The following is a 21,934-nucleotide window of genomic DNA, read 5'->3' as shown; positions in this document are numbered from 1 at the left end:
AGCTTATACCTTTACCAAGCAAAATAGAAGACACTAGCCAAAGCTTTTTTTCTTTAAATTTTCCTGGTATAACCATGTCTATATTACGGCTTTTGCCAATACCCACATGCAGCCAAAAATCACACCTCCAACTGACATTACTATACTGGCAAGCGTTTCTAGCACTGGCCTTAAAGCAGTTATTTGTTCAGTCACTGCTTTCCGCAATCACCCCTCACCCTAAAAATACTGTATTTCTTCACAGGTAGAAAACTGGAAAAAAAGAATCTGTTAGCTTAGGTCTTGTTCAGCTGTTTCTTATATCAGGCAAGGACTTCTCTTTTTTACTGCACAAAAGTTAAATCCCCCCCTTGCAAAAAGAGAATAAAACATTCCTAAGGGTGGTGGGGGAATCTTTACCTGACAGGAGAACAAATAAACAAAAGTTAAGGTCAGCTCTTCCTCATCTTGCAACAAGGGCAGAGAAAGAACAGAATTCTCTCAATACTAAAGACTGCTGTTGCCATTCTCTACATACCAAAGTGAATAGACTCCATCAGCTTTAAAAGTTGTTTCTGTTCCCAGTTCTGCGTCTGACTTCCCAGCTACAGCAGATTCTTCCATAAACAAAAAGTTGAACAATATTCACTCTCAAAGCTCTTACAAAAAGTAGTACTTTCAAGGGGATGCAATTAGTCCTAAAACAGGTGGTGAAGGGACAGAGAAAGGAGAGGAACATTTTTGCACAAAACCTCTAGCTGCCCTGCAGGAGAAGAGCATTTTCACATGATTTGTCTTGTTCCGATATTATGAAAAACAACTATGTTTTGAAGCACATTTGTTTTCAATACTTGCAATATTTTTTTGTGTGTGAAAAAATTATCAAAATGATGGCTTTAAACATTGTATGGGAAAACAGAGCCCAAAGTGTTTCATTTTACTTCTAAAGCAGCAGTACAATATTTTCTTAAAGTCCTCCACCTCTCCAAGCCATTTCCTGTGGTTTGTCCTAAAATTTACCCTTGTCAGCCTAAACAGTAGTGTCAACTATGCATGAAGAATCAGCCTGCTTTTGGACTGAAAACAACTGTAGCCTTTTAAAATGTCATGCCTGCAGCATCACTGGAGAAGCCAAAACCTACGTGGATCTAGAGACAGAATTTGCTTCTCTTTCTTCAGGTTGGTCCTTTTCCCAAGCTAAGGGTCAAACAAGTCAGTTTGGGAAACACCATATTTTTTCTGCCTCTGCTGCTTCTGTTCTGCACACATTCAAATATTAAGTAGAGACTGAAGATACACAGTGGATTTGGCCTGACATTAAATTAAACAAAATTTTCCCTGTCTAGCAAAGCCTGTAGAAATTAGTTGCAACTGCACCTGGATGTGGAATACTGTATTAGTATTAGGGAAATTTCCACATCATACGCTGGTTTAATGCATTACTGGCACATACAACCTGTAAAATTCAGATGTGGATACAGATCCATATTTAGGGTTCGGTGTTGAGCTCCTCTCTAGTAAAAACTTATTCATTTTTGAGCACTTAATGATATTTTACTACTACAGAGCTCTGCCATGACTCTTTACAGGTTGGAAAAACCTGGACCTTTCATTGTGTGAGTAACTCCTAAGATTACCAAAGGAATGTCCTACAGTCCGCCCATCTGACGCAAGGAGAGTGACATCTGGACACGTCCAACTCAGCCTCATGCTGCCAAAAGCTTTTTCCTGCTTGGCTTGAAATGTAAGGACACTTGGAATCAAACACAAATGATCTCTTTCGATTTCATCCACAGTGACGTAAGGTAAGGACTGCTTGCAGCTTGAGCTTGACGGCACCCAGAGGAGTTGGTGCTCGCAGCATGTTGGTACTCAGGGCTACTCAGGTTCCCCTACACTGTTTCTTCAGCTCCGGGTTTTTCTCAAGTACTTGCTGCCAGCTGCACTGAACGGCATGCAGAAGAATAGTATGCAACAAACAGACATCATTAGAGAAGAGTTATTTTTCTTATTACAGAAAAGTTGAGAACTTTCACAATATCTTGAAACAGTGCTCAGAAATTACCTCTTCAGCCTGGAATCCATTCCTTCCTTAGGAACAAAACAACCCCAGCAATTACACGAAAAAGCCAAACTGACATAACTAAACCAAGAAAGCCTTTTATCTATTCACCTCACAAGGTTGTTTTCTTTTCTTTTTCTTTTTTTCTTTTTTAAACTACTTCTTAAAGGCTTGGGAAAAAAAAGCATTAGGTACTCTTTGCACATAGAACATTTATGACCTTGTTCAACTTCTTCAATATATTTCTTACTAATGCTTGCTGTATGAATGGATTCAGCCCAAGAAGTAGTAATATTGAGCTTTTTAATTGCTTTTCACAATTAAATGCTAATGCTTCAATCATTAACAATAATGCTGAACACCATGCTTTGGAGCACAATGTAAGCAATGTATTAAAAACAAATGCTTCACCAGATTCCTACCTTTTACTTTCTATAAGTAGTTCAGAATAGGAAGCCTAAAAATAAATAGCATTTATTGTCACTAGAGAAACTGCTACAGAAAATAGCAGCAAACAACTGGTAGCCATGATTATAACCTCCGCCCCTATAGCCTTCACAGAGTCTTTGCTTTTGCTGTTACTGTCTGTGTAAGGAGAGCAGAAGTGTCTGCTTCGGGGTGAGAGTTTTCTTGGAAATATTTACTATAATGAGGGAATTTTCTGTTCTTTTTCTTTTAATCACAACACTGTCCAGTTCTGAGACCTGAATTGATGTAAAAAAAAATCCAGATGACATTTCAAGGAATTTAATAATCCAATGCCTTATTGCACTACCTGGAGTGTGTTTCACATATTAAAATTATTGGCACCCAGCCTTGTTATGGCAAAACTAGCTGACACCGCACTTGGTTACAGCCGTTGCCACAACAGTAGTTATTTGGCAAGTGATGTGAAAGAGGACAAAGTGCTGTTGCGAACTTACACCAAGCTTTTACGCATTGTAGCTCTAGTTCATAAAGAGAAAAAAAAAGAAAAGAAAGGCCTTATTTTTTCCAAGGCAACCACAATGCAATGCTAAGTGAAGGTGTTTGACAAAAGAAGACAAAACCATCTTAGATTGACAGGCTATGAAAACCACAGGAGATGGAGAAAAAGAGCAATTGTCCAGCAAGAAACACAGCTCAAATTTTGGGAAGTCAAGGTGGGGTAAATTAGAAAAAACAAGGACAAGGAGCTCCTGGACATTCAAACTGGCCCTTTTACCCATAAAGTAGCAGCAGACATCAATGGCAACCTTGTGGAAAGCACTAAAGTAGATCACATTGAAAAAGGCAAGTTGTGTTTGGATGGGACAGTCTGATGCAGACTGGCAACTTTTGAAAATCAAGTCCTCGTGACAGTGGTGAAGAGACCCAGGTCTTCATGATTTCCCAATGAGTCTATGCACATCACAGAGGGAAAAGTTTTACCTTTGACTACAATGCTTGCATCTCTTTTTTTTTTCTTTTTTTTTTTTTTCTTTTTTTTTTCCCCCTCTAGAAAGAAGCTGGAGAGCTTGCCTTGCCACACAGATGGTTTCTCATTAAAATAATCAACAACAGTGTTGGAACTCTGCTCCTTGAAAGAAGGCTTGTCTCTGTGCCCATGTGAGCCAACAGAGGAAAAATCAGCTGCTACATATTAAGGAAAAAGTAACACACTCAAACAAACAAAAAAAAACAACCATAACAAAACAAAAGGAAAAAGAAACTTCATCCAATATTTAATTGTAAAAACATGGTGGGAGGGAAAAAGAACTCAAGAGAAGCTCCAGCACTTTTTGCAGCTAAAACAGCCATTTTGCAGTGTGTGACAAAAATCCTGGTTAGTGCAGAGAAGTGTTCTCAAGACTTCTAAATCAATTTAGTGATGCTGATGGCTGTTTTGCCATAACATAATGTTCTCTGTCAGCATTCCCATCTAATCATGCTTTATGACCTACCATTGGGTCTGATGTCCATGGTTCTGAGACTCACAGTATGCGTTAATCCAAAAATGCAAAATTCAACAAGAGAAAATGGCTAAACATTTGACATATGTGAGAATTAACTCATAGGTCAATAACTCAAAGGTCCTCATACACAGAGAACTCATCCACCATGGGGTGTCCAAGATGCAAAAGGGATTTCCTCTTGCAAAAGCAAGGTATCTCACATGCTTACTTTTGACAAAGGCTGATTTGCGTGGTAGTTAAAGGAACATAAAATGTACAATCTACACTTATCACATGACAAATAATTTATAGAAAAGCAGGAATGGATTTTTTTTCTCTTAATTTGCGCTAACAGTAGTTATTAGCATCCCACATGCAAGAAGTATAATATTTACTTACTTCCAACATGTGAGAAGAGACTAGAATACATTTTAAAATATTTTTTCCCTCCTTCTCTTTTATTCCCCACTTACTACTTAAATATGTAACTGCAGTGCTTTTCCACACACAGCATTGCACTACATATCCATGAAAAGTGCAAAGTGAAACTGAATATAAACAGAAAGTGACTGATCTCATTTCACTGAGCAAGAGGGTTGAAGGCCAGAAAGGAAATAAATTGCTTTAAGGGTGGGATGTTAAGCAAATATTTACACAATTTTCCAGTTTTTATCAAACATAAAATATAATCTAATAATCATCTAAGGAATGTTTTGAGAACATTTTCCCTTAAGTATTACTCAACATTTAGACATGGATGATCAAAAAGTGGAGACCCACTCCCACTAAGCATACAGCAGTATTTATCTCAAGTTCTCCCTAGTAGGAAAGATTATAAGGATTAGGTTTCAAGCTTGTGCAATTGCCTTTAGACAAACACAACAATAAAAAATAAACTACTATTCCCCTGATGCTGTTAGAAAAATAACAAAACATTAATGACAATTAAGACTGAAATAGAAGACGAGCCAAAGTAAGTAACGACACAGGACAAAGAGGCCTCCTTGAAAGATGCATTAGCATGAAAGTCATCAAATAGAGGGGTGGTGGTTTTTCATGAGGAGAGGCATTCTGTGGTGCCACTTCTCAGCTACCTTCCCACACACAAGTCCATTCCTTTAAATGATGATTACAAATTCTCAGAGTTTGCATCAAAGAAACACTTTCAGTGGGTTTCAAACTAAAACTAATCTCAGAACTTGACAGTTTAGAGAGTAGGGTCAGGTTTAATAAGTCCTTCTAATCAACTTCTATTATCCACAACAGTATTTTCCTTTACACTTTGTATGTAATTGAGCCACTGGAACAAGAGGGTAAAACAGAAACCCCAGAAGCTAGTCCCTTCGTTTTTTTCAGATTTTTTATCTGGTATGCTGTGCACCTGCTCCTTCTACGTGATTCAAAAAATGAGCATTTGGGCACAAGCTTTTCCATTGATTTCAACAGACATGGAATTTTAAGCATACAAAAATTACTGCCTGAAATGCAGAAGACAGAAGCTCTGCAACACTGCCTTTCCTATGGATGCACTCAATGTTCTCTACCCCACCTACATCTTTCCAGTACGTATCTCTGAAACAGCTTCCTTAGGTGGCTGCTAATACAAAACATTGTTAATGTGCTTAATGTAGTTTATTATAAAACAATTCCACAGTATGATTAACATCATATGTATCGTATTATTCTAAATATCCCATCTTATTCCAGAGATAACACTGGGAATTTACTAAGCAACCACTGTACTTGTGAAAAATTCCTGCTTGAAGAATTAAAAATGGCTCATCACTTAGAGTCCTCAAAGAGGAATCATCTGAAAGAACTGGCATGTGGGAGTTCAATTTTCCCACTGCTTGGTCATAAAGCTTTATTATATCATAACAATTGAAAGACAACTGTTAAAATACAACCAAGTGCACCAGCCCAAGAGGTATTTTGTAATGAATACAGCCCATGAAGAGGATGTTCTACAGCATCATTACCACCTATCTCATTCAAAACTCCATTTTACCCTAATTTTCAACACGTGACTGCTAAAAGCAGCATCTTGTCTGTGGATGTTTTGAAAAAATACAGTTCAAATTCACACTCTTCTTGTCTATTTAATTAAAAGCTGAACAGCAAAATAATGGAATTTCAAAGGATTACAACTGCATCTGTGGTAAGGAAGTTATTACGCACTGTGTGCATTCCTAGATTATCTTTATGGCTTTCCCCATTCAAGTTCTATAGTAAACTACATTTAGTCAGGAGAAGTATCTGTCTATCTAAGCCTCCTAGTCTATGTATCTCACCTCCGTACCTTCTCTGAACAAGAAAATACATACCAGCACTGTGATAGTAAGCAATCAAGTAAGGATATATTTATTTAAGGAATCCTAAAGTACTTAAAAAAATGTTTTTATTGTTTGCTGGTTGACAGCAGCCAGCAATAATGCATCTCAATCCACAGTAAACATAGTAACATAATTTTTGACAAGAGCAGCAAAGAGAGTTTCATAGGAAAGAAATAGTTGCATAGGCTAGGCGCATAAAATTTAATATTACTGGTCCTATATATATACACTTCATCATATTTCCAGAGGTGCATTAATTGTATTTGTTGAACCAAGTCAAATATACTTTTCTATCTGCAAAGCACCAAAAACGTCACTCAAGGAAAGATGAGCAATGTTAACTGTAGGCCTCAAAATTATTTTATGTGAAGAAGATAAGAAAGAATTGATACCTCTCTTTTTTCGTATCTATGTTCAGTAGCTAAGGAGATCAGGTACGCGTTTGGTAATGGACTGTTATGGGAAATCAAATACCTCATACTCCTCTAAGTTTAAATTCTTCCCATGCTTCTCTTTCACCCCTTTTAAATCCATTTAAGCCATGACTCCAAATCAGGACAGGCACTGCTACCAGTCAGCCCATCATTCTCAAACTCTCATCATGTTGTCATGTGAGGACCGTGTACAGATTAATTAAAGGCATTTGCCCTTGGAATACTTTACTGAGATATGGAACATTATCCTCATTTTAGAGATGCATAGAAACAGATGTGTCCACAGATACTCAAGATATACTCAAGACAAAACTCGGATTCAAATGCTAGTGCTCAAATTTCTGATTGTTTTTCCTGGATTGGGATGGAGGAAAAAAATCTCAATACCTTTGCAAGATTAGAAACGTGTTAGTGACAAAAAGTATCTCAAAATCATAAGGCAATATATAATGAAGCATACAGAAATACACGAACGTTTAATATTCAACTTATATGAAATACAGATATGAAAGGTCTATAAAAAGGCCACAGGTACCTGAGTCATTTTATTTTAAATATTTTAACTGTGAAATTATAGTGTACTTGGAAAGTATAAATAAAGGCTCATAAAATTAGATCTTTCATCTTCTCATCCTTCATAGTCTTGAAATTCTTTCTACCTAAAATTGGTGGCAATACAAAAACATCTTAGTAAATAAATGTCATTTTTTTCTGTCTATCCACAGAATTTTAAAAAACAAACAAACAAAAAACCCCACAATATAATTAGCTTGCTTGCTTTTGAAACCAATTTAAAGAACCAAAAATCAATGTCTTCATATCTGTAATACTAACTGGGAAGTGAACATACACATTATTGGTACGTAGACTTTTTTTACTTGATAGGTGCAAATTGTTTCTCCAAAATGGAGATGCAGGGTATGGAAGTCTGGCTTTCATGTAAATGGATTGGATTCTTAGTTGCTATAAATAAAGATACTTCCATGGGAGTCATTGGAGACCCACCAACCCCTGCCACACTGTGTTCTCACACTGCCTACTTGAGGCTCTTGGGCATGCAGTGGAAGCAGAAGCTACAGGTATGGCCAAGGTGCAAGATCAGACAGCAGAGAGACAGCATCACAGAGTACTCAGCCACGTTCAAAAGCAGCCCACAAGCTAAAGTGCGACCTGAATCCTCCAATAAATGCCTTACGTCCTGCGTTTCTGCAGCACAAGCTGTGAAGTAAAACAGTAACGCTGACATTACTGTTTTAATTTTCATATAGAATTCTGTTCTCTTCCACCTCTTTAAAAGCTTCTAACAAACTATAAGATTTTCCTTATCAGTGACTTTTCAATGTACTTTGCTGGCTATTTCTTTTGGCACTCGCCAGGGGTATTTTGGGAAAATTGAAATCTCAAGCGGTCTCCTTTCATTTTAGCTCACACACACAAACTCTACCTCTTGAATAAGACTGGATTTTGCTATTGTTTGTTTTCTTCTGCTTAAGTACTGCTGGCAATAAAACAAAATTTACAGGCAGGTAACCTCTTTCCTCCAAAGTCTTGAAATCACTGAACATACTCATATTTAATAGCTCGGACTCATTTCTCCAAATTTTTTCCACTGTAATAAGAGGGTCTTTATGTTTGAGAGATGTCTTCACAAAAGCCTGCAGTACTGGATATTCTGATACAGAGTGATTATGAAACCCCCTTTTGTTCTCATAACTTCATGATGTATATCTATAACTCTTCCTTGTTTGTGAAGATAAGACCAGCCTTGTCTCTCTAAATGCCATTTCAAAGGAAGATTCACAGTTGTTTGACTTTTGATCTATGTAGCAACTAGCTCGACCACCTGCACTGGGTTCGAGCAGTTACTGAGCTTGCTTTGTACCATCCTATGAACACAGCAGGCCTTTCAAATCAGAAAGAGCTGATGTGTGAATACACTAATTTACAATGTAAATACAGGGTCAAACAATATGGGCATCTTTAATGACCAAATGTGTAAAGTACATATATTGTTTACTGATTATATCATTAAATAAAACAGATGGCTCGTATTCTCCATCCACCTACAGTGGATTAAAACACAATGGTGTAATAGTCTGGTAAACTGTTAACGTGAAACATTGCTTTGTACTGGTGTAGAAGTATAAATAGCTGTTCACAAATGAGGAACGAAGCTCCACTACCACTAAGAGTAATTAGTTTAAGGCTGTACTGAAAGAATGTTACCTTCACAATCAACAAGTGTGTACCATTCACACTGAAAACTGCATTTGAAAATATACAGCAGTGACAAAAACCAGCAAGGAAGTTTCTCTGCATGGATAAAGTAGACCATGTGCTTCTCACCACCTACACAAGATCGAGCACACTTAGAATCACGTTTCTCAAGCAATTCTCTATTTATACGCAATACATACAGCCATAGTAAGCATGTCATAGAAGCTTATAGAAACATAAAGAATTTCTACCAGGAGGAAGGCAGGCAGTTGGTGCAAAAATAATATTAGAAAGCATTTTGGAAGCATATTCAAGAAGAAAAATATCTGTTAGTATTTTAAACTATCAGCAGATCTACAGAATAGGTAAATATTTTGCTCAAATTTGCAAATGTTACGCAAACCTTCCAGATTATAGTTTAGTTAATATAGCAAAGTCCAAGCTAAACAAAAGTTTTTTAATAATAAACGCTAAATAGTGAGTTCCTGCATGCCACAGTTAATGCTCATGGAAAAACATTAATATTTGCAGAAGGCATACAGGTTGCTGAAAAACAATTCTGTTACATTTTTAAACTAGAAAGTACTAATGCTTCTTGCATACACAATTATGTACATCAACAGTTCTTTAGAACATGCAGTTGGACAACATTTGAAGCAAAATAATGTGCTCATGCATAAATCGCTATAATAGATGAATCAAAACCTGCAACACAGAGACCCGTTGCTCTGTGTCATTTTGAACACATTCATTTTGAGAGACTACCTCATGAAATTTCCAGTAGCAGAGATTGCCTAACTTACTAAAATAATACTAACAAATCATAGCTCTTGACTATTCAAATCCCTTGAATATTTTTTCAAGTCTTCAAAGAAAACAACTAATAAACTGATCTTAAAATTTGAATAATAATCACAAATCTAAAAGCATTAATCTAAAAGCATCAGTTTCAAAAGATGTTCCTTTATATTATTCTAGATATATCTGAAACAATTTCATTGTTTTTTAAACCAGTTACCTTAGAAATACACAAATACTATAGAGAACGTAAATTTCACTGTATATGAGCTTTTGCTTGCCATTTTCATTTCATTCAATTTCCAAACTAGCTTTTCTTTAGCTTCTTGATTAGCTTTGAACATCCCATATTAGTTAAAATTTAAGAGCCAGTAAAGTTTAGCAAATGTTCATCTTTCTTACTGTTAAGCAGACTAAACAATCTCTAATTGTAAGACCACACATTCTAATTCATGACTTTGTTATTCTTTTGGCAGATGCTCAGCAGGTTAGCAATGTGTGAACATTTATTTTGCAGAGTTTTAACTGTCCAGTACAACATCAGTACATGGCACACAAGGACACAAATTCTCCTTCAGTTTTGGACTTGTCCCCCAGCAGTGCTAACTTATCTGCAGCAGACTCTAAATGATTCTGCTTTTCCTTAGCTGTTGATGTCTCACTCATCATTTATGGCCTTCTTTGTAAAACGACAACATCAAACTCCACCAAACTCAATAAACTTTGCTCAAACAAACAAAAAATCTTCCTTCAGTACTAGGGCTACAGATGACCAAAATATTCACAAATGTGATTTGTGAGTTCAGTTTCAGTTAAGTAGACTTTGTGGTGGAATGTTAGTTATTATCTTGAACAAAAATTCCACTTAGCAAATCCAAAATTTTCCTTTGTTGCAGATGTTGATCATTTAACCTCCTATGTCTCCTGAGGGTAGTCAAAACTCTGACCTCTTAGCAAAAGCTGGATTGAGGACGATCTAATCTAGAAGGTGAGTTAATAAGGACAAGATCTTGATATGATGACAGTTTTAAATCAGTTTGATGTCTTTTTCTTTAAAGACAAATTCCTTTGTGTGTAATTAGAATCACACTGGAAAGATGGATTATTATTATTATTTTTTCCGAAGAGAAATTCTATCACAATTTCTACTGAATGTGGGAAGAAAAGTGGCAATTGCTACTGGAAATCAAACCCAGAATGCAAAAAAGTGCTTCTTCACCTGATAAAGACTAACAAAGATTCCTGCAGAGAACTGCTAGGTGGCTAGGTAGGCAAAACAATTCCCATTCCCACCATTTGTCTCCAAATACCAGATTGGTCCGAAACATTAGTCTGTATATGGGAAAGGAGCAAGAAGTAAGTTAAACAGAAACTCTGACATTTGTTTGACAACATTATTACCTTTTTCTTAAAACATTTAGAAATGCCGCGATATGTTTAACTTCTGTATTTTGTCAATCTTGTTTAAGTTTCAAATACTACTTTTATTCAGCTGAGCGCACAGTCTACTTTTCATTCAGAAACACATCATGAGTTTTATTTTGGAGTCTGTATTTGCAAAGCTCACTGATACCTATGCACATAGCTGCTCTTTTGAGAGTTTCTAGGATTTGCCTTTTAGAATACTATCCAGTTCTCCCATTTTTGCATTTCCAAATCCTAACAGAAGCCTGCCTTGATGAAAACTTGAAAATATAATTTAGTTTTGTACACTGTTATTCGTGCTCTTTAATTCCTTGGTAGTGCAGCAGAGATCTCTTTCTGCAGCACAAGTCATGGCCTTAACAAGCAAGGCTATGACAGCTTACAAAAATCTCAAACGCACCAGTATGTAAAAGCTGTCTACCCAGGAAGATAGACTTGGGCTAAACATTAGGGAAAACTTGGAAGAGCTTGACTAAGGAGAGGAAGAACGTTCATCAGTTGGAGAAGAGGCCAGAAGAATATCTGTCAGGATTGATACAGAGATAGCCAGTTTTCTCTTAGCACAAAGAAATGAAATTTTTAGAGATCACTCCCAAGATGATTGTATTTCTTTTTTTGGCAAGTTTGTAGACTAAAGTGAAATTACCCATGTGGCAGGACAATCATGCAAATCTTTGGTGAGAAAACACTAAATTTAGAAATTTACAGCTTAATTTACTTGTAGTAAATGGAATACATAAAATCTGGCATATATTGCTCTTTGACAGTTATAGTGTGAGTATCTTAAGAACATGAACTTCAATTTACTGCTGGCCTTATGAAGCTTGACTTCTCTGATTTCTGAAGAGTTGTCACCAATTACTTCAGCAATTACCAATGTCAGCTTTGGCTAACAGGTTCCCTGCTTCATATAAACAATCTGACCACATTCAAAATATTTTCAACACTTTCACTCTTCCTGAATTTTGTGTCAGAGAGAACTCATCCAATTGGAAACTGCTTGTAACTGCTGTAAGTACGCACTGCACTGATTATGCTGATACAAGACTTGCCTTCTCATGAAAGCATGTCACAGGACATCTATTGTGGTTCAGACATGTCAACCCTGACTGTGAAATGCCTTTTGTTTCACTCATGACACAAAGTACTGTAAACCTTTTTAGGCTGTAGTTGCTTAATGATAGTCAACATATCTCAATACAGAGAACAATCACAAAGGGTTACATGATATTTAACCCATCATGATGCTTTACATTCTTGGTATACGCAGTATAAGGCTAACTTGGATAATTATCCATTGGGACCTTGCTTTTCCTGCAGAAACACAACTGTGCTTAAGATAATGTTCTTTCCAGCTGTTCAGCTGGACACAAGCAGAGAGAAGGAGGGGCAAATGCAATAGTAATTCCAGATGATAGAAAAGAGGGAATGGCGAGGGCAGAACAAAGGCTATTGTACATTTTAAAAGAAATGAAAAAAGAGAATTAGAAATACTGTCTGAAGAATGCAGAGAGTCGTGCTCATAATGGACTTAGTGTAGGCAGTCTGACACATGGATAAAGCTTTCCAGAAATGTGAAAAATAAAACAAGGCTACAAAATAAATGCTTCTATCTCAGTCAATGAAAGACATATTCTTCTAAGATTGTGTTTAGGCATAAGGAGATTAAAGCACGGTCTCTATTTTATCCTATTCATTGAAGTTATTAAAATGTGAAGATCAATCATTATGCTCCTTTTCTTTTTCCAGGTCTAAAGTAAACTTAACTCTGAATCACTCAGGCTGCTGGAGCTGAAGGTTTGCAAAGGATAAAGTGGCATTAAACTAATCATAGCTACATGTTTTAAGTGTTGAAGTTATTCCTTTGCTATGAGACATTCGGTATTTCAGTATAGTTCTTGGTATTCTCCAGGTATAACGCTTACTGTAGCTTTGGTGGCTATGGAACAGCTTAAAAGACTGCTACACCTTCCATGGAACATGAACAGCAAATATTTCTGACACCAAATGAAAATAAATACTAATTTTTCAGAAGCATTTTGGAAACAGTATACAGAACACTATCCAAGAAAGATGAACAACATTTAGAAAATGGCTCATAAATGATTATTCAAGACAAAAAAAAAAAAAAAAAGCAGCATTTTACTCATAGATAAATACATCCTACCTACACTGAGAACAGGCAACTCGCAGTGTCGTATGCTATTTTAAAATTCTTGCTATTTAGACCTAGAGGTACATTTAATCTTTTTTGGTCAGACTACTAATAATGAGAATGCTTACTCTTGGGAATTTTGCTGATACATTTACATTTCCAGATGTTTTGTCTAACATTTCAACAAAAACAAGTTTTTGTTGTTGTTGTTGTTGTTGTTTTAAGTCAGAAGCAAAGTGAAGAACAACCAAGTACTAATTAATGCCAAGGAAGTGTATGTTCCCAGTCCAAAGACTATCTTACGATTAACAGTACCACAACAGCTTAACAGTTTTCTGATGAAAAGATTTAACACTTGTGATGTTAGCTGCATACTAAAACACAAACACGTACAATGCTTTAATAATAAAATAATTATTTTAAATGGTTACAAGTAGAAATTGTTTTGTTGTTTTTTTTAAAAGTCCTTTCACTGAGAGTAAGCTCTAAAATGCTCGGTGTATATTTTACAATTCCCTTTCAACAATATAAGTATTATGGACAGGGTTGCTCTGTAATAGGCCTTGGCCAGGAGAACTGTAAAAGCAGTACTGGCCCAAGAGATGACACAGAATTATTCTGCTACTCACTCATCCCTTATTCAGTGCTCCTAAAGTTAAGAGAACTGCTTCTCTGTTTTAAGTTAACCATATGCTTAAATATTTTCCTGATTCAAGGTCTAAATTACTGAAGTAAACAGTTGCAGCTGTAAATATTTAACGTGGAACAGACATGTTGCAAAAGGATTTACCATTCAATCATTTTTCACTATAGAAATGCATCTTGAAGTAAAAATAGAAATACAGTTTTGTACCAAAAAGATGCTGAAACAATTTCTACTCAAACTTCTTTTGGCTTGAGACCAAATATGCAAAGTTCCTGCTGGAAAGAGTAATTCCTCTATTAGCATGAAAACAAGGCAAATTTAACTGTATGTTAAACTTCAGTGGTTGTGGTGTGGTGTGACTGATATTGAGATAAGCCTTAGCTCAGAAATAGAAAATATGTAGGATGGAAACAGAGATCAGTAAGGAAATAGGGAAACAGCGATAACACTCAGTACTGGTTTCAGTTTGTTTTAACAGGGAGATAACAGGGTAATCCTCTACGTATTGAAATGTGGGCTTTGTGTTCAAGGAAGAAGACAGAAGGGACCATAATTAACTCTTCATGTTTCCAGGAGAGTGAGTAAGCAAGTAAAATAATTATTGTGCATCAAATGCTAAATGGTCATACCACCAAATTAAAGGGTAGAGGCAGAGTACTTGGCACTCTAAAGTTAATTCTAAAACATTCATGTTTTGTGCTTAGGACCAGAGGCAGTGGGCAAAAGTGGGATGATGGGAAATATCCATTTGATACCTGAAAAAATTGCTTATTTCAATATTATTCGAATAGACTGTTCAGAGGTGTTTTGGTATCTCCATCCACGGAGGTGTTCAACACTTGACTGGAGAAGTCACTGAGCATTCTGCTCTAATTAGACCTGTTTTGAGCAGGAGGCTGGACTAGATAACCTCAAGAGGTTCCCTCCAAATTCCCATATAACTCTATGAGATGCTGAATAATAACTGTGGGGTCTAGACTTCCTTGGAGATCAATAATACAAGGTAAATTTAACTAGAAGTAATGCAGGAAGTCAGACTGTTCGGAAAGAGTGAAGGAACTTGACTAGAACTAGCTTGGAGAGGTAGGTATTCCTTGTTTCTGGTTGTAGTCATACTGGTCGTGAACCTGTTGACAAGCCACATAATTTGTAACCTGACAGCTGAACACTTGCTGCTCCATTTCCATCAGCCAAAGATAATGCTTCTGTCCTACCTGAACTCAGTATTTAGACATTTTCATTAGAGCAGAAGTGTTCATGAGCTTTTCAAAGCATCATTGATAACTCAGAAATTATCTTCTAAGTCGTTCTGAAACTTGAAGATGAAAAGAGAATTTTTGGCATAAAAAGTTCCTGTTGAGCAAGACAGAATAAAATATTATTCTGGAGAGCAGTAGATATTATTCTATCACACTTTTCTGCAATTTGGAGGAAGGTAGAGAGTATTTATCTGCTAATGAGATAAGGATTCGGATCTACTGAAATTTTTATCTTGCTACTATCAGGTTTGTTTTTTACCTATGTGTGCCTTGGAGATTGTCCAATTTTTTATTATATTTTTTTAAAGCTCATATAGGCTGTTGGCTTAGGATCTGGGCAAACAACAGAAGATCTTTCAAAACATATTCTTTTTTGCTTCTTTCTAACACAGTGTGCACTCCCTAATTCACACTGGCATAGAGGTCAAAAGATACGTGTTTGAGGTGGCAACATTACACCAAAGATGGCATTTTCTTATCTTAAAATCTATTATTTGAAAATTCTGTAATGAAAGTAAGCCGAGCTTCTGTTATTATCTCACTGTTCTAAAGAGGAGTCATAAAATATCAGGTTGTCCTCCAGCTCTAGATTCATGTAAGAGGAAATGATCAATGTTTTGACATTATCAACATGCTGATATTATCCCAGTAATGAGGTGCTTTAAGTAGAACATTCCAGTTTAGAGTTATTTCAGTAGGGTTTTATTTTTTTACAGAAAAGAAAAAAAGAATATTAGAAGTATTTCCAAGTAAGAATATTTTAAAAAGCTTGTCAGAAAAATCTCCTTACCTATATACATAAAATACCAGGAGATAAAGTCCAGTACATAAACCTGACTACTTTAAGTTGCTAGAGCACCAAAATGGGATTGGAAGACTTCTGCCTGTTCTCTCAGTGATCTCTTTAGGGACCTACAGTAGCTAATAGATTTTATCCCTACTTTCATTCCCTATCTCCACAGTTTTTATGCACAAAGACAAGGCTGGAGAACTTTGTTCTTTTTACAAAGGGAACAATTTAGCTCTCATTAAGAATCCTACCTATTTCAACATCTAGTCTCTTAATAAGTTTGGCCATACTCAGAAGGGATGTTGTTTTACCTTTCCCAGAGAGTAAAAATAGAAGTAGTTTGGTACTGATGAACACACTGTTAGTCTGGCATTCAACTTCAAGCATATCAGAAGATATATATTATGGAAGCAGTAACTAAGTTGAGCTACATTCAGCTTAACGTTACCTTTTCTGTATGATAATAATGTGAAGAATAGTCCTCCAGCATTTTTTCTTATTGGTTCCAGCAATTACGTGAAACATTGTGTAGTGGTTACTGAAGTATGCAAAATTAGGACAACACTGCCAATCTGTGCTAATTATTTTTCATACAGTTGTATTCATCTAATTTGAGCAGATTTCTTGGGCTTTGTATTTGATGATTATTCTTGTGACTAAACAACATTGGGATGATGCTGAGGCTGGAAAAACGCTTCTAGACAACAGTCATAGAGCAAATCAATTTCACCTTGGATCTATCTATTACATGTTTTTACAAAATATCCTGAGAATCTTCTCCTGCAAGCTGCATCTGTATCAAGGCATTTCATTTGACATGTTCACCTGAAAAGAGCCTAAATCCTAACCTTCCATTCATCCAGATGGGTGAGCCAGCTCAATATTCTAGTTGAAGAAAAAGGAACTCCAGTGCCTTTTTAACACACAGAAACATGCTATCTTGGTTTTTGACTGCATAATCCTTTTGTCTGAAAACAAGAACCCAAGTATATTTCAGAGAGATCATATTTTTCATGTGGTTTATGGAACACTTATAAACTGGGACTCCTAACTGTGATTCCCAAACACAAAACAAAGTCAAAGGTTACAGCATATGTTTTTGCTTTAGCTTCTCCAAATTACTTGCAAATGTATTCAAACACAGTATGAGGAGATACTTTATTTTATTGAAAACAACAGACTACAGGGTGCTGCAAAAAAGGCTGAGGTACCTCAAGCATAAACATGGAAAGAATACATTGGTTCAGAAACCCATAAATCCTTATTTGAATCTGCCAACCTGAAAGCCAAGTAAGGCTCGAAAAAACTATTTTTCCTAAATGCTATGTCTGATTAAGCCATACTATTAAATGACAGCTGAACTTTAACATTAATATGATATTATTTAAATAACTGCATGATTTTTTTTTTGCACTAAAATGATGAATGATTTTTGGACAGCTCAATTGACATAAAGCAAGAAACTCCTTTAATGAGATTTGACAAAATGGAGACATATGCAGAATATTCGTTACAGCTCATGTCGCAGGGTCCTTTCTGGGGAGACTTGGGTTGGGTTCTATCTTTTCTTTCTTTCTTTTTTTTTTTTTTATTTTAGTTTGATTGTCTACAGGCACTGAACCATCCCTTTCAATTGCCACTTTCTTTCTCCATGGATTTTGAATTTAGCTCTTGTCATTTACATATTATTCTTAATCAGAGAATTTTATATGTTAGTTTGGAGCTGCAATTGTAAGAAATCTGTGGAATGAAGGCATCAGGTCCAGTCCTTTCAACCTTTGTCAACTGGGTATACAAGCTACTAACAAAGACATTTGTCTGAAAAGACTTATGAAGAGATAAAGCTTGCGCTAAAGAACAACTTAATATATTCTGGTTTCGCTGTTTTCCAAGACAAGTGATAAATCTACAACTCTGCTAAAACTTACTCTAAAGTTAATTGCATTAAGCAAACATGCATTGTAAAAGCCCATGAGAAGAGTAATTTCATAGTGAACTCTTCTGAGGATGCTATATACTCCTTTAAAACTGTACGTTCATATCACCCAACAACATCACCTATTAGAGTGATGCACATCCTCATCAGGAAGATGAATAAGAATGCAGAACTATGGACATTACACCTGAGTGCTGCTTCACTGTGTATCCAGAGATGCCACTCAAAAAAACTCTCTGAGAAGGTAATGACATAATATTTAAGGCAGAGGGTAATCATAAGCGACTCCCACGATGCGATCCCACACAGATTTTTAGGATGTTGCAATTTTTCTCCCTCTGTATAATCTAGCTTTAATGCCACAGACAGTTTGCATAACATCTAAACCATGAAACAAACAGACTAAAAACGTGGAGTTGTACAACGTGTCTGCTCGATTGATTCAGACAGAACTGATCACCTTAACATTTTGTCTGTGTATAAATCTATATAGTTCCAAAAAAATTACAAGTTTCCTCACATACAATCTAAGAGGTTAAAGAAAAAAAAAAAAAGTGAAAATCCTGAAAATATTCAAGAAAAAGGAATGCGGGAAATGATCATCAAAAAAACTTAATTTTAGAACAGACCAAAAAAGCCCAAATACAAAGAAACAAAGATGAGAAATGATTGAGCAAGGGGTAATCCCTCAGGCTACAAAAAAATTCTTTCCATAGCTGTGACAAAGCCTTCCATCTAACCTGCCTGCTTCATTACCACAATTCATTTGAAGTAATTCTATATAGCAGCCCAAGTAAAAAAAGTCAGGTAAGTCAGCAAAATGTGGAGGATGAATTAAAAGTAAAGAGAAAGGATAGGGGGAAAGAGAGAATAAAAGCAAGAGTAGAAGTGTCCCTACCTTAGCCTTACCTTCGCAACATCCCTGTCAGTATCCTGGAGCTCTTTCCCAGGTTTGCATCTGTTTCTCTAAGCTGGGGAGAAAAAGAGCTCCATTAACATTAGATGTCACATGAATGCCATTTTGTACAAAAAATGCAGATTTCTTCCGTCTGTTTGCGGGCTTCAGTTTGAGCCTATAACAAACTCATTAAGTAAGAAAGCCACCAAAGTTCTGAAATTTGAAAAGGTTTTGTTTGGTTTTCACTTTCACAGAGCTGAAACCTATGGAAGATAAGACACTGAGGCAAATAAAGATAGATCAGGGTGAAGAGGAAAAGCCTTATGAATGATGTGTTGAGGGTAGATATGTTTGGAGCTTGATTATCCTTGAGGTCCCTTCCAACCCAAGCCATTCTAGACACTGTAAAGACTGCTATCTGTAATGGTAATTCCCATTGAGGTGCTCTATGTACATTATAGACATTAGGGAGTGTATCAAGGGATGAAGAAACAGCCATGTGCTGTGTTACTGATGCTTAAAGAAAGGAAACTAAACACATCTTTCACTGTTTTTCAAAGTTATCTGTTTAAAGAAAAAACAATAATACAGAACAGTGTCATTTTACTGATTCTGTGTTAAAAAGTACACCCACATTGTCCCTTAAATAGAAAACCTGTGATGACCTTACAGCACTGTTTTTAGTACTTTAATAGGACATAGGAAAGCTACATGGACAGCTTAACTTAATTAGCTGCATTGTTTTACAGTTCAGAAGTCGTGCAAAATAGGTAAAACCACAACTGAATGGAAAGCAAAACTGGGGATACTAAGAGAATGATTATAAAGAAAATGAAATTCCTATTAAAATAGAACAATAATTTCTGTTCTTCTTTGAAAAGAATTAAATGCTTCTATTTTTGTGCTTGTTAATATCACACAAAAGGCAGCCTAGAAATTACAAGCTACAGTTCACACAAAGAATAGCATTTCTCTCCTATTGCCTCTTCTGCTGGTAGCTAATGGAGAGACATCTTCGAACTTTCTAGAGAACTCTGAACCTGAGAGACATTAAAATGTACTATAAGGGATATCGTAATTATTGTCAATTACAAATTAGCAGGAGCCACCATTTCTAATATGCCTCAAAACACAGCTGTGTGTACATACATAAAAACATTTTTCTCCTTGCAAAAGCTGAATATTTAGCTTCTCATTATCAAATCATATTGAAAGGATTATCTGAATCATTGCCTTATTAGTAAAGAAATTTTGTTGTAGAAGACAAAATGAATCTTGCGTTATAAATCCATTCAAAAAGTAGCACTGCCAAGAAAAGTGGTAGCCTTCCAAAAACAAATCACCTTCACCATAACAAACCATAATTATATCTTGAATACATGCATAGCACCAATATTAAAAGCAGTTGCTATTCTGGAGTCTAATATTGTAAATACCTACTACCAGATTTAATGCTTATTACTGAAATTGCTAGTTGCAACCTTTATGTATAATTTCCTCCTAGTTCTTGGAAAAAGAATTAAGGAAATACCAAGCAGAAGCTGAGATGGGGTAACACCAATCAAAATTGCTCTTAGCAATATTGTGTTCAGTGGGAAGACTTGCACTGAGACCAGAGCTCTGCTAGTATGCGGCATGATGGAACAAGGATAAGCATTATATTCTGGAGAGGTCATTCTCTCATTTTTTTTTTCCTAATTCATCCAGATAATATAAGCTCTAGAAAAGCTGCTTAGCCCAGTTGGACACAAGTAAGAGGAAAAAAATCCATCACAATAATTATTAAAAGGCTCATAAGAAACCAAGTTCTTACTTGTGCTAGAAGGGAATCTGAAGCACAAATGTATGCTTTCCACTGGTCTTTTATTATTCATAAAGATGCATTTAACACTTGGGGCTTCTCACAGAAAAGTAGCTCTCTCCTTTTTACCATTATTTGTTTGATCCTAACTTTCCTCTCTTGCTGCAGGATTCCACCTGACAGCTCGAATCAGTTCTGATAGTTAGGAGGAGAAGTGGAACCTTGGAGGTTTCATAAAGTCCTCTAAGCAAGACGACCTCATACTTTTATGGCAATAAAAGTCAAAAACAAAATGCATCACAAAGTAAGCAAGAGAAATGCTAATAAAGAAACAAACATACAGACACACTTGGAAGATCCCAAGAGAACGCTAAAAAAACCACAACCATAAACATTTTCAAGCTGTAAGTTTGTTTTTATTTAAAACTGAATTATCTGATGGTATTTTACACCATTGTGTCTTTACCAATACCTGTGCACTGCAGAAGCTAAAGAACTGGTAGTGAAAACTCTGAAGTGGCATATAATGGCAATTCACTGCTGCAGTAAAAGCCCTTTGAAAGATGGTTTAGTATTAATAATGGCCAATATATACGGTGTGCAAGAAAGCTTCTACAAACAGTAACAACAAGAAGAAAAAAAGAAGGAAGATGAGCAAGATGCATACATTGATATCTTGCCTACCTTAAACACATTTTAATTTAAGGTTTTGTAAAAAAAAATCTTTGAGAATCCTGCATAGTGTAGTTCATCTCTTTGGCTCTCATACCAGAGCTTTTACCCTTTCTCTTTGGCTTACAAAAAAAATTAAGAAACAGCTTGGGGAGTTCCCCTTTTGTGGATGTTATTATACATGTAGTTTCCCTGTATTCCAAATAATTGCAGTTATTTCTTGCTTTTCATTCAAACATTTTACTCTGCAGACAGGGAAACTCAAAAAATGTAGATTTAACCAAACTGTTATTTCTCATTTAAATGTTACTCATAAGAAAAAAATCTCTAATTTTTATAAGATTCAGCTGCAAAGAACTGACCATCATGACCAGGCTTTCAGATGACAAGTTTGTTCCCCAGTTGAAAGGACAATGCCTGAATGTACTCAGTGTAAAGTTATTAAGCATTGATACAACACCCTCTTCCCTGGTCCTCAAAAAACCTCCACAAAATGGAAAACTTGGGAAGTTATCCAAGATTATCCCTGACTTTACATTTGAATTCACAAACAGATGTGTTACTCTGAATTCCCCAAACAAAATAATTCAGGGGCACACAATAAGATCCCTAAACT

The 21,934-nt window shown here is 36.0% G+C and overlaps 1 protein-coding gene across 4 annotated transcripts in view; it reads right to left on the bottom strand.

Annotated features, from left to right (window-relative positions):
* Positions 1-21,934, bottom strand: part of VTI1A (vesicle transport through interaction with t-SNAREs 1A) — a 249,894-nt gene that overhangs the window by 77,117 nt on the left and 150,843 nt on the right. For 3 of the 4 annotated variants that reach the window (XM_085229579.1, XM_085229580.1, XM_085229581.1), the window contains one exon: positions 18,857-18,918. In XM_085229579.1, coding sequence (XP_085085705.1) covers positions 18,857-18,918 — 62 coding nt within the window. Of the gene's footprint in view, positions 1-18,845; positions 18,919-21,934 lie in introns of all 4 variants that reach the window. The other variant, XM_085229582.1, reaches the window with a different exon arrangement.

This window comes from Meleagris gallopavo, chromosome 8 (genome assembly GCF_905368555.1).
Source record: "Meleagris gallopavo chromosome 8, MGAL_WU_HG_1.1, whole genome shotgun sequence".
Lineage (NCBI taxonomy): Eukaryota > Metazoa > Chordata > Aves > Galliformes > Phasianidae > Meleagris > Meleagris gallopavo.
The sequence above is the reverse complement of the archived record's forward strand: the minus strand, read 5'-3'. Positions and strand labels throughout refer to the sequence as shown.